The sequence below is a fragment of the Thermobia domestica genome, unplaced genomic scaffold, assembly GCF_964235325.1.
Source record: "Thermobia domestica unplaced genomic scaffold, izTheDome1.hap1.1 HAP1_SCAFFOLD_226, whole genome shotgun sequence".
NCBI lineage: Eukaryota > Metazoa > Arthropoda > Insecta > Zygentoma > Lepismatidae > Thermobia > Thermobia domestica.
In genome coordinates this window covers 174216-188040 of record NW_027655946.1, presented here as the reverse complement: position 1 = coordinate 188040, position 13825 = coordinate 174216, and the positions used below count along the sequence as shown (strand labels likewise).

The 13825-nt window shown below is 34.6% G+C and overlaps 1 protein-coding gene across 2 annotated transcripts; it reads right to left on the bottom strand.

Moving 5' to 3' along the window:
* Positions 1-1659: 1659 nt before the first annotated feature.
* LOC145676571 (uncharacterized) lies at positions 1660-7589 on the bottom strand. 2 transcript variants are annotated; one of them, XM_081747407.1, is made up of 5 exons: positions 7383-7589; positions 5201-5332; positions 4325-4429; positions 4098-4242; positions 1660-2306 (listed from the first exon to the last, which is right to left on the bottom strand). In XM_081747407.1, exons 2-5 carry the CDS (start codon positions 5249-5251, stop codon positions 2131-2133), a joined length of 477 nt encoding a protein of 158 aa, XP_081603533.1. In that variant the 5' UTR covers positions 5252-5332; positions 7383-7589; the 3' UTR covers positions 1660-2130. The 2 variants fall into 2 exon arrangements, with proteins under 2 accessions (XP_081603533.1, XP_081603534.1); XM_081747408.1 differs by lacking the exon at positions 7383-7589 and having other exon boundaries at positions 5201-5643.
* Positions 7590-13825: the final 6236 nt, after the last annotated feature.

The following is a 13825-nucleotide window of genomic DNA, read 5'->3' as shown; positions in this document are numbered from 1 at the left end:
TTCTTTCTTTCTTTTTTCTACTTCGCTTGGGATCTATTTTACTTTTGTTTTCCTTTTGTTTCTCAGATTTCTGCATTACTCAATATATTTTCTATTTCTATATTATATACATGTTCTACGGTACTACTACACTACGTTTTAATTCTACACAACTATTCTACTTTAACACTACTTTCTACCTACTTCATATTTTTTTTTATTTTTTTAAATTTTTCATTTTTTTTTTTTGCTTTTTATATTTTTTTATTTTTTTATTTTTTTATTATTTTTTAATTTTTTTATTGATTTCTATATTGAGTCTATAACAGTGCATATGTATTGTGTAAAGAAACAGTTGGAATATTTGTATTACATGAAAATGATGTAAATGGCAAGGTAGAGCTTGCTCCTTTTAGGTTATCCTCAAACTGAGTGATGGGATTCTCAACTTTCGATCACTAAGTCTGAGGCTTGAAATTCGTAACCATTTTTAACTTTTACAATAAATGAAACTCTTTTGGTAAGTGTAGCACCATCATGTGTAAATACATTGACCTGAATTTTTAACACTATGTACTAGATAATTTTATAGTCCTCTTTTGTATTTAAAATCTATAGTCGCTGAAATATTTAATGTGACTCAGAGTCAGTATGTTTCTCAGAAGTCAACCCAACACATTCAGGCACTTGTCCAATTGTGATAGTGTTTAAATCCCTCCACACAGAATTCGGGAGGTTGGTCTTTGAACCACTGTCGTATGGTGACCTTCATTTCATCATATGTGAAATGTCATCTCATCAAAACCTGTCACCTTAGCGGCTTTTTTAGCAGACCCAAAATGTGAAGGCCACAGAGTGACAAGTCAATGATATAGGGGGGATGGTTCAACATTTTTCATTTGAATCGTTGGAACAAGTCCTGTACTACTGGAGCTATAGGAAACTTATATGAAACAAATTGAAACATTACTTGATCTTCTGAGGTTAAGTAATGATGATTTTTGTTTTCTTGAAGAATAAAAGTGTAACAATAATCATTAAATACTGTTATAAACTCAATACAATATAAATTTCATGCAGAAATCTTTCTACTACAGTGATACCTTTGAATAACGGGCATTGATCGGACGTAACTATTTGTCTGTAAATGAAAGTTGACAGTTACAGACAAGACATGTTCCAATTGTTGGGGGAGTAAAGCAGAAATTCGTTTTGTAAACAAATAGAAGTATCATTGAAGAGATGTGTTTATGTGGAGTTGCAGGGGAAGATACAAGTACCAAGGGAAACACAAGTAGTGACTTTTTCAGGGAAGAAAAGAAATTTCGTGTAGAATTCTTGGTCTTATAATTGGTTCTCCACCATAGAAAGTGTTGAAGGAGTAACGCCAGGAAGCAATTTAGTTTGGATAGATGTACAGGAAAATGAAGAATGTTATGTGTAGTGGTTCACCAATTTATTGAGATTGAATTTGAAAGATGTTTTGTAGAAAAGAGAATTTCTGTTTACTTAGTGTGACCACGTTTTATTTTTAAATTGAAGGAAGCATTTTTTGTGCTGAATATATATAAACTGAGAACAAAGAGCTTACTAAAGCATTATGAGAAAATAACACTGCTGAGGCTCCTGTTCTATTATAATACAAACAGTTTTATAAAATCTGTTCGTATTATGGAGGTGTCCGTTATTGTGAGGTTTCACTGTATTAGATTCTACAAAACGACTTGTCGTTAAGAATTAGCAAAAGCTTACTATTGAATTTTGAGTAACTACAATTACTACATAGATTATATACACATATGTACATCATCCTTTGGTCTAATGGATGTAATCTTGAGAGGAAGTGGAATATTCTGAGGTAAAAAGATCGGTAGTTTAAATTTATTTTATAAACATAATACTTAACCCTTCTGCAAAATGACAACCTAAAGGATTGAAAAAGATGAATTAAAAGTCGCCGAGTTGAGAGTCCGTCAAATTACCCGAAATCATAACTGCAGACAAGTAATACAGAAAATTCGAGACACAGACGTCAAAGAGAAATATCGAAGACTTACAAATACATAATACAGATAAGGACATTAAAGCGAATTGATAAAACGAAAGATATATTATGTTTAGATATTCTTATCTTTTTACCTCAATTCCTCTTTAGAGGAAGCACTCTCGCTCATCGTCACACCAAGGAATGCAGCAGCAGCAGGGGCAAAAATAAAACTTGAAGCAGCGGCCACACTGAGATTCATGGCGGAGATGGAGTAAGTTGGGAGGAAGATCCCTGTTTCCATACTGTCTTTCCCACCTTCTTCTTCTTTCCTCTCGTTGATCTAAAATGAACAAAAATATAAAAATAATGAGGATTTGAATTATTATATTTTATACAATTTAAATAGCATTATTTCTAATTTCAGTTTTTGTACTTGGATTCATCTGGGAACTATTAGTACTCATGGGGACTAATGATATTTAGAGGGAGGTTATATGTTGAATACAGTATTATATAATGTAGTCTAGAATACAGTAGGCTTTTCGCGTACGAAATGGGCCTAGTGTCTCAAGTCTCTGGGTATATAAGTCGCAGCGTGTCCGGCCTAAGGTCATTTCACAGTTGAAGCTAGTAGATGTATAAGTGATGGGATTCTTACAAATAGACGTAAGGGGATACTTTCAAATATCTAGGATCAATATTAATAGACGGAAACCATATTCACGAAGAAATTAAATGTAGACTAAAACCAGGGAATTCGTACTTATTCAACTCAAAATCTCTTGTCGTAGCGAATTCTGTCGAGGAATTTGAAGCTTAAAATATATAAAACCATAATCATGCCTGTTGTGCTGTATGGTCGCTTACTCTGAGGGAAGAACATATATTGAAAATATTTGAGGACAAGATCCTGAGACGAATATTCGGACCGAAGAGGAACGTGAAAGCGGAATGACGGAAACTTCATAACGAGGAACTACATAATTTATGCGCTTTACCAAACATTGTTAGGGTCATCAAATCTAAGAGGGTCAGGTGGACAGGTCATGTAGCCAGGCTGGAAGAAAGTAGGAACGCTTTCAAAGACTTGACTGGAAGATCAATCGGGAAACAACCATTAGGAAGACCTAGGCGCAGATAGGAGGGCAATATTAAAATGGATCTCGCAGAAATAGGAATACAAAACAGAAACTGGATCTAGTTGACTTGCGAACGCGGCATTGAACCTCCGGGTTCCAAGGCCATGAAGTTAGTTAGTTAGACGTAAGGTATTGCGCCGTGAAGATAAGTGAACTTCCCGCAAAACTGCGCTACATTTTCCAATTTTATTTCAGTAAAGGTGTAAATATTGCACAGACCTGTTAAGAAATTTGTGCTGTTTACGGGCAAGATAAGATAACAGTCACTTTCTTTGTGGAAATTTTTATATCCAAGATGCTCCTCACAGTAGGCATCCAATCACACAAAAAAATAGGTGATATTCGGGCAAAAGTCGAGTAAGACCGACATATAAATAGGCATGGCTTCGCTAATGACCTAAACGTTCATAATCAAACTACCGTGTTCACTTGCGTAATAGTAGCACTTTTTTTTTTTTAATTATTATTATTATTTTAAATGCGAAAATCCAACTGCGACTATTAAACGAGGAAAACTGCCATTTACTTATCGCTATGATCAAGACAATTTCCAATTTTGATACATACAACACATTGTGTCAACAAAAAAATGGAGGGTGGAAGAAGTAGGTTGCTTGATCTCTATTGACAGATGGGTCACGATGTTACGTGTCAGTAAACACGAAAAGTTCTTTTGCAATTTCGAAGGAAGTCACGTTCACCAAGAGAAAACTTAAATGATTAAAATATATTAAAATAATTTGAAATAAATAAATATAGACAACTAGACTTGTTTGCCACAAAAAGTTGCAATGTACTGGACTAGGTATGAATTAGTTGCATTTCAGTTCAATGGATAACATCAGTAATCAGTGCTATAAGATGGTTTCACCGTGTAACCAAGTAAACATTTGTATACTGGTACATAAAAGATTAACTCATAAAGATTAATGATCATAACTCTTATGGTGATAACACTAATTTGTACAGATTAAAATATGAAAATAACTTACACCAATTGTCGCACGGGTCCACTCCAAAGCCCAAACAAGCCGAAAACGGGGCGACAACGCATCTAGCTGCACAACTGATGACGCAACAGAGTCTACTTCGCCAAGATACAGGGTATGGATACGGCGGCTCCTGTAAAAATATGTTCTGTGAATAAATCTATAGTATCAATCTTTCAAATATACAAATAATGAATATACAAACAATATATATATGAGTCACAATTTACCTGAACTGGGTGTTCTCTCAAATTATCATCATCGACTTCTCGCGGTGACCTCTCGGTGCCCTCTTGTTGCTGTTTTCTCGGTCTTGGTTCCTGTCGCCGTTCGTGCTATAATAAAACAATAGAAATTTAATGAGAATAGAGAAGCATTATTTATTATTCTTGAAATTTCATATAGAAAACTATATATAATGATAATTCTAAGCTACTTGCGTTTCGAAAAAAAAAATCAGTATCAGTGATGTCATTCAGCTAGTTCGCACTGATTCGCCCGAACTGGTTGTTAAAATCACCTCTCCACCTAATAGAGGAGCACTTATGAAAAAGAAAAAATTAGTATTGTTCTTGAGAATCTAATATATTTATTTTCCTTTCCTTTCCAGCTTTCAAAGAGATGATTAACACCACATTAAATAATTTTCAAGTGTTTGTAGATAGTCAAGGTTTTCCTAAAGCAGAAATTCATCAAATCATCAAGGAGGCAAGAAAAATAATTAAAGTTATTGCTGAGAGTTAAGGCATTCAGTTTAATAAACAACGTAACTACAGATAAAAGAAACTACCTCCTTGCTGAAACTCGCATCTCACCTCTGAGAATAACTTCTTGTAGGAAAGCCTTTAGAAGAATGCGATGCAACGCACTGGTAAAAACGTGGTTACACCAAGGGTATTATACACGTGCCGATTGTTGGGTTAAAAAGAAAGCAACATCCGAGTATTCTAAACATCGACTTTAACTCTAGGCTTATCTCAACACCGGCGAGTTTTGCAAACTAAATATTAAAATAAGCATTTGCATGACTTCAATCTAATACTGTTATTAGTATCCTTGGAATCAATCAATCAATCAATAAATAAATAAATAATAAATCAGTTTACCTCCTTGATCTCCTCCACGAAAACTTCTTTGACCATCGTCTCACGATCCATCTGCGAGGTCCCAGGAGGAGAGGTGGGATGACTTCGTTCCTCAGTTGGTGGTGGAGTGGTCCGTTTTCGTGTTGCTTCCTCCTACGAAATATAAATCAAGTTATTTTAGTTCCAGTCCAAATCTGTTTCATCAATGACTCATCTTACTTGTAACAATACCCCTGTACTTTTATTTCCTACGTAATATCTCTAGTTGCATATAAACAGCATTAACAGCTAGGAATTCAGCAGTATATGCGTAAACAGTGCTGTGTCAACAATAAGTACAATCTCCTACTTCAAGTGAATTTTGCCACATGTGTAGTACCATTTCTTCCAGCATATTAAAAACAGTCATTTATTATTGGTAAAGAACGACACATTTCTTAGCGCCACAAAAGTTAGTATCTTCCTTTTTTTCGATTTTCCCAAAAACTAAGCATAAGAATTTAGCTTAAAGCATATTATTTCATTCATTTCCAAGGGATCTATCGATTTATGTATGTCTTATCCATCGGCGCAAATCTGTCTTCAACATTGGAGGGGGGGGGGGGGGGACGGGTAATACCGTTCCTTTTTTTAAGCGATGTTCAAAATAGTTATGAAGTAGAAAAATAATGCTGTGGAGGATCAAGGGAGCACAAGTGTCTTCAACATTGGGAGGCGGGCAATTTGAGGCTTATTCTGGAAGGGTGGGGTGGGGGAGACAGAGACTCATATTACGGTAGATGAATCTGATTTCCGAGGTGAACCTGTTGTATATTATACAGCAAGGAACATCAATTTAATCTCTCTTTCCTTTGTAGCAGTCGGACACAAATAATATCATATTTCTTCTTTTCACCCCCAAAAATACACATTTCAAATCGGATTATTGGGAGGACATTCCCTCCAACTCCAAGATTGAGGGGATTTGCGCCAATGCCTTATTTTTGGACAATATATTAGTTAAATAAAAATAAAAAAATTAAGAGTTCATGATAATTTCGGGCTATATCTCATTAAGAATCTATGTCTTAATGAAAAGCTTAATGAAAGGTTACTTTAACGTTTTACCTCAATAAGCTCTCGTACAGGATAAATTATTTAAGTTTATAAATTAATTATTTTTTCCCTCCATTTTCTCAAAAACTACGCATGACCTTTTACAGTCGCACATATCATTTTGTTCTATCAATTGGTGTATTTCTCATCTGTGAACATTTTTTTTTTTTTTTTCATTGAACGCTAAGAGTATTCTAGAATTGGGTTAAGGTACAATTGATTAGTGGATTTCGTTTTATTTCTGTAATAGAAGATCGAACTATAAGTATGGATGACAATTTCACTTCTTCCTTTTCAGAGGTAGCAGCGAAGGAAAAAAAACTGAGTTAAACTATATCCTAACCAACTATTAAATTAAACTCCGGAATGCGTCTAAATACCAGTTGTCAATACCGAAATTTTCAATGGGAACCTCCATTTTCTTCAGAAGCTTATTTATTTACATAAACACACATTGCTCTTTTCAATCACATTTTATGGTTTCCATCACATAATTAAAAGAAATATATATTTCAGATATGGTTAAGCTTACATCTAACATTACATAGCTTGTAGCAAATATGGTAATTCATAATACATAAATGTTTCTGTTTCAATTAATTATTGGGGTTTCATCTGTATTGTGATTTTTTTCTTTTTACCTGTGGAGTTATGCTTGCTGGTAATATGGTGAAAAATAAAAATAAAACCAATTAGTTCAGTAAATAGTTTGTATTAACTAATAAAGCTCAGCTGATAACATCATTTTCCCTGATAGCTCGAAATAATATACATGATTTGTTTCAAACTTTTCAATCTGCAAAGAATATTTGGGTCGTGGTTCTCTTGATGCAATGATCCATTATACGCTGAAAAAGATGGCGGCTTGTATTGAATTTTTCGGCATTAACGAATAGTTAGAACTGTGAGCGTCAGTTTAGTTTCTTCAGAAGTTATATCTTAATATCTTCACACTCGCAATTTATACCTTTTGTCAGAATTTTTACACTTAGCGTTAGTACAAATAGAAAAAAAAATAAATTTATAAATTTCATAAATATAAATAAATAAAAAATAAAATAAATAAGAAACTACTGATTATAAATTAATTTCTATTTTATTGTCTTACCGTTCCGCTTTGTCTCCGCCGGAAGATTAAGCTTCTTATCCTTTGGAATCTAGATAAACTAAGATAAAAAAGAAATTAGAATTCGTGTGAACATAAATTCAATTTAGTGCACTAACAAATAATAAAATAAATTAATTTATTGTAAATAATTTCAATTAAGTTTTTGAGTCTTATTAAGTCCATTAATATAATTCTCGGGTCTCTAACAAGCTGGGCATGAGAAATACTACGGTCGCTAAAAGTGCATAACCCACAACAATTTTCAGAATAATATATATGAATAAATAAGACTTTGAAGTATTACCTTGAACGGGGAGGCGGTCGAACAACTGGTCCATACACACGCCTCCTCTCTTCATCTTTAGGCCTCCTCTCTTCATCCTTAGGCCTCCTCTCTTCATCCTTAGGCCTCCTCTCTTCATCACTGGCTTCTTCCTCTCTGTGGCTGCCATTAGAGTGTGATCCTTCCTCTTCTTCCACTTGCACTTCAACCTCAGCTTCACCTAGTTGAACCTCTACTTCTGGAAGTGCAATTGCTGGGGTTCCCCACCTCTGGAACTGGAGGATTCGCCACAAGCAATATACACTTCTGCAGAAGTTAATCATAGGAGAGTCTTCTCGAGGAATGCCACTGAGATCGTAATCGGGCAAGTCCACGATTTGCCATGGCATTCCAATTCGGAACATCTCATAACTTATTATGTACGATAAGGACACTCCAAGGACCGAAGTCTCTGGAGTGGTCATTATCAACAAAATCTTGAGACCGCTGACACGCTGGGCCTCAGACATGTTGACAATGGCAAAGATGTTGTATGGCGAATAGCCATATAACATTCTCAGCCATGGTACAGACACTGGCTGCGAATGCAATGACATAGCTGAGGTCGAAGCATCAAGCAGAGAACAGAAGCTCTCATCACTACTGTTGTCATATGAGTGCTAAATCAAAGAAAGAAAAACAGAGGTAAGTCATATAAAATGGACAACCATCAACAATACATTACTTTAAACACATTAGCAATTCTTGAGAAACCTAGTTGGAGCGCAATTATGAGTAATCGCCTCAGCCCATGAGCTGTTACCAGCCTGATAACTTGAGCATGGTTTGGGCATCGGCTTCCGATGTGATTTTTTCGGAGGTTAGAACCTCGTAATTCAAGTGACTCCCCAAATGTCTGACGATACTATATCAAAACCGAAAAACATGTACTTCCACCATAGATAGTAAATTTTAATTTTTCCGTAATATCTTGCTCAGGAGGGGGGTTAAACCTCGAACTTTTTCCTTTATATATATATATAGTGTTTCAATAAACAACACTTACAACGTTTGGGAGGTGATTCCCGAGACTAAGACAAAGAAAATTCATATGGACCTATGCAAAAAAGTGCCCAAAAGTATGCAAAAGCTATATTGCAACACTCGTTATTTCGAACACGAGAGACCGTGGAGTGGTGGTTCATACCAGTGTAAAGGAAGTTATGCATATGCATCCAAAATACATTATTCCAGTAATGTACAATGTGTGGGCAAGGGATTCCCTCATGACATAAATCCCAGACATGCTACCACCAGAATTTTTAGATATACTGTGACTTAAAAGGTGAGTCTACGTAGGGAAAAGGTAAGCTTTGACAACAGTAAATACGGAATGCGTAATCGGGACATCTGACGTATTTGGGAACGCCAGCTCCGTGGTTACTCGTGTTGAGAATAACGTACGCTGGGATGTGATATGCCACAGTATATTTCACGTTTTTTAATACGTAAAAGCGTCAAATGATATACTGTATCACTTTTGATGGTGTTGTTTTGCGCACCCTATATACAGGCTATTTCAAAACAACACCGACAGTGTTTGGGAGGTGATTCCTGACACCAAAATAAGACAAAAAGTATATATCAAGCTGGTTGCACAAGTGCTTCCTTTCGTAGTTATAAGCTGCCGAAAACGTGAAAAAAAAAAAAAAAAAAAAAAAACTTCAAAGCTCTATCGGGTCAAGACTTCATTTAGAAACTAGTATGTGCTCTACCCAAATATCCAAGTTTCAGAATCGTGCGGTACTTCTGCAACAATTTTTATAGAGGTAGTTGGTGAGCACTTCAAATTATATGCCGGTAGCTAAACTCCCTCTATAAAAATAGTTGCGTGAGTACCTTTGGATTCTGAAACATGTATTTTTGAATAGCGCACATATTAGTTCCTAGGTGAAGTCTTGATCTTACTACGGTAGGACCAATAGTTTTAGAGCTATGGATCTTTAAAGTTCATTCTTTTCACGTTTTCGGCAGCTTATAACTCCAAAAGGGAGCATTTGTTCATCCAGATTAGTCTATATTTTTTGTCTTATTTTGGTGTCAGGAATCACCTCCTAAACGTTGTCGGTGTTGTTTTGAAACATCCTGTATATAGAAATCACGCTAGTCCTGAAAGTATATGAAATAAAGTCCTTGAAGCCCCCTTCTCCCCGTTGATTTTATTCTGCGTATACCACTGGAAAAATATATTTAGCAACTATACAGAATATAATAAATAAAATGTTTGAATAAGAAATAATATTCATATTAAATACAGTGAACCCTTGCGTCCTGAATTTAATCCGTTTCGTAAGCTGTTTAAGAGCTAAAATTATTTTTGCCATTTAAATTAATATAAATATGCACAATTGATCTGTTCTGGCCACAGAAATGTGTTTTTGTTTTTATCTTTTTAAGCGTTTTTTTTGTGATGAAGGATATAAATGAAAATATTTTTAATTATCCTAAATTAGATATAATGAAGACTAAAATAATACAAAAAAATGCAAAGAAATCTTTGGACACAACACCCTGACAAATAGTGTTTATGAAAAATGCTTGAAAATACTGATAGCGTGGATACAAGTGTGTGTTTGTGTGTGCGTTCATAGCCCGAAATATCATTCGTGAACCGATATGTGTACGAATAGAGGGATTCGTGAACTGTGGTCCACTGTATTAAACAAACGAAATATTATTAAACAAACAAGTTTCGTATGAAACTACGGTAGACTTCCAAATTATACAAATTTAATACTTAAACTTGAAGTAGTACCTCTATAACTACAGGTTACAATAGAAAAATAAGATCAAAGATAAGGCCTGTTCCTCGGACGCTGAATTCATATCAAAAAGCCATTATTCGCTATCTATTACTGTTTTGCTTCTATGGTGATCAGCGTTGAAACCGGAAATAGTTGATTTTTTACCACTTCCGATTTGAATACAGAATTAAGAGTTGATGGAACCTATTCTTGCACGCTGAAGAGATTGCAAAAAAAAAAAAATCTTTTTATCTTTTATTGGTTTTGCTCTATTGAAGTCAGTATTAAGACCGGAAGTACTAGTAATTTCAACCATTTGTGGTTTTGGTAGAGTGTTGTAGGTTGTGACGGTATGTTCTCTTAAGACGATGATCGATTACAGACGATGACCGCTTGTTGCTGTCTATTACCATTTTTGATCTATGGCAACCAACGTTGAAACAGGAAATGGTAAAGAGTTAACGGAGGAGATATAACCTATTCTTGGGACGCTGAAATGATTGGGAAAACCTTCTTCTTGATATCTCTTACCGTTTTTGTTCTGATATCTTTCGACAGACGGACGGAAAGAACTGTTGTATAAGACTCCGACATTTATGCACAGCATAGTATGGAAGTCTGATAATTCGTTCATATAGAGCTATACTTATTTTCGTAAATATTAAGATAAAAATTACAAGGTACTAAAGTAGTAGAAACTGATGCAGACATACCTCAGAAACAGTACTCCAGCTACCGGTACTACTACTAGAGTACCGTCTGTCTCCAGTGATAGCTTCCTCACGGTCTCCTGTCAAATCCGGGTTTGTGTTTTCTGTCATATCCAGGTAATCGATCGAGTAGAAACTCTCCGCTGAATCTGAGCTATTCTCCTAAAATAATAATAATAATATAGAAAATTATATATATATTTAAAATTCTACAGCGTTAACGTCTACTCAGAGTGTACACTCATTTTTTTAAAGGTAATCTGTATTTATTTAAGATTTAAGTACGAGGTATCCCTATAAACTTTAACAAATACAGCTGCCTCCCTTTAAAATATTACCATAGTATAACAACACTGGAAACACCTTTGTCTAAGCTTCCTGTTAGTTTGATGAAGTCTGTATCTGGATATGCCTGTGACAAATGTATGTAGCGTGAAGTCATCGTACGAAACACGTGTAACGAAATAGAGCAATATTCTAACATTATGCTTTGTTACAAATTGGATAAATATTTTATTGAAACGTTGCAGATGTAGATACAAAAGTGTTGAGGATGATACTAGGTCACAACTCCATTGAACGTCAAGAAATGAGGTAAATATGGAGAAATATCGTTGAAATTTGATAAACATATAATTCCACAGCAATTGTCAACCATGTTCGAGATAAACAAAGAAAAGTTTTGGTTAATTTTAAGGAAGGACCTGAAAATGAGGAAGATGTGTGTTTGTTTTGCAAATGTCTCTGATTTTTTAACAGAACAGTAAAAAAAAAAAAAAAAAAAGCCAATAAGAAAGAATAATATGAGGATTCGGTGGCTACTGCAGTACAGGAGAACACCTTTCTGAAGTACATTGTGGTGGGCGATCAAACCTGACGTTCAAAACTTTTGTACAACGACATCACACTATGTGCATTTGTCGAACGTTTACTCAAATACAAATTGCACAAAACTGGTTTAAACAGGCACTAATAAAAAATCTTAGACAAAAGTATTTCCAGTGTTATTTTACTTTTTTTTAGGTTCAATTGAGTTGATTTTGAGTTTAACGATCCTTCCAGCAGCGAGGTTATATGAGACGGGACCTATTGATTAACGTGGAATCCGAACCACATGAGCTCCCGGCGGGAATCGAACTTGGGCCTCCCTTGCTTAAGTTCGAGTACCTTTATAGGCGCATCTCGTAATATTAAACCTTAGCCGTACCAATCACTTACATCCCTAATAAAGTACTTGGATATTTTAAAAATGCGAGTAAGTAACTTAAAACCTGTGACAATGAAACTTATCATATAATTACCTCTGTATAAACATCTATAAATTTCTATTTTATTTGTGGGGCCGCGTTGGCTCAGTGGTAGAGCGTTCATTTCTGGTGCTTGGGATCCCGGGTTTGATCCCAACTCCCGTGTGGATGAGTTTCATTGGGGTTCTCCCATTTCCTCCCACTTTCTTCATTACACCATTTTTATTCATTTCTCATCATCACCTTCTCCTTTAGCCTAGCCGGCATATCGTGAGACGTAAAACTCAAATATTTCATTTCATTTTTTTATTTTATTAATATTTTTACTATTATAAATAAATAAATAAATAAAAATATATATTAATTAATCTTTAAGGTAACGTAGAAGAAAGAAATACAAGTGGCAACATTGAAGAAATTTAACAAGTTTGTTTTAAGAGAAAGTGCCTATGTTCAAATATATAAGAGAAAGAATTCATCTATTTTTCTGCTATACTCGTACACGAATTTTTAAATATTTGAATAGTTATTAAATATTCTAGAGCTCACTGATAGAACGCTCACCTCTGGTGAGACGAGACCCTGATTTGATCACAGACTGTGTGAATTTATGGTAGACAGCATCGTGTTTGTAAAGTTTCATTATGTTCTTCCGCATTTTCATTCCACCAGTTTTTTCATATTCATTTAGTTTCACTAATGATCCGTTTCCTTTAGCCTAAAGGGCATAATCATGGGACGTAAATTTAGTTTAATTTCCTATAATAATAATAATAATAATAATAATAATAATAATAATAATAATAATAATAATAATAATAATAATAATAATAATAATAATAATAATAATCCATTCTAAATTGAATAAGCAAAGACATATATTTTTTAATAATTGGTTCATATGAAAGAAATCATTTCTAAATATTAAATACAATTTTATTTATTTTCCTATCAAAATTTACAAGCTACCAAGGCAATAGAAACGTTGTGATAGGCAACAAAATCTCACAGAAAGAGTATCCAAATTAATGGAGTCATGAATTAAGTTACGGGTATATGTATAATACGGATATCGGGGAAATTTTAGGTCTTCAGATTGACAATCGAGTTACGCAGACAAGCTGAGTTGAGTTGATTTTGAGTTTAACGCCCCTTTCAGTAGCGAGGCTATATGAGACGGGACCTACTGATTAACGTGGAATCCGAACCACATGAGCTCCCGCCGGGAACCGAACAAGGGTCTCCCACGCCAAAGGCGCGTACGCTAACCGCTTAGCCACGAAGGAGCTCAAGCAGACAAGTTGAATAGTATGTATCATTTATTAAAAATAATAAAAAATGTATCACGAAAATCTATTTGACGATTCTAATTGATGTTTTAATTCTTAATATGCTATTAATTTATTTTAAGAATATCACA

Coding starts and splice junctions, on each gene's coding strand:
- LOC145676571 (XM_081747407.1), bottom strand. CDS start 5,251: ATGGATCGTGAGACGATGGTCAAAGAAGTTTTCGTGGAGGAGATCAAG. Junction 4,430..5,200: donor TCGTGGAGGAGATCAAGGAG/GTAAACTGATTT, acceptor GTTTTATTATAG/CACGAACGGCGACAGGAACC. Junction 2,307..4,097: donor GGACCCGTGCGACAATTGGT/GTAAGTTATTTT, acceptor TGTTCATTTTAG/ATCAACGAGAGGAAAGAAGA.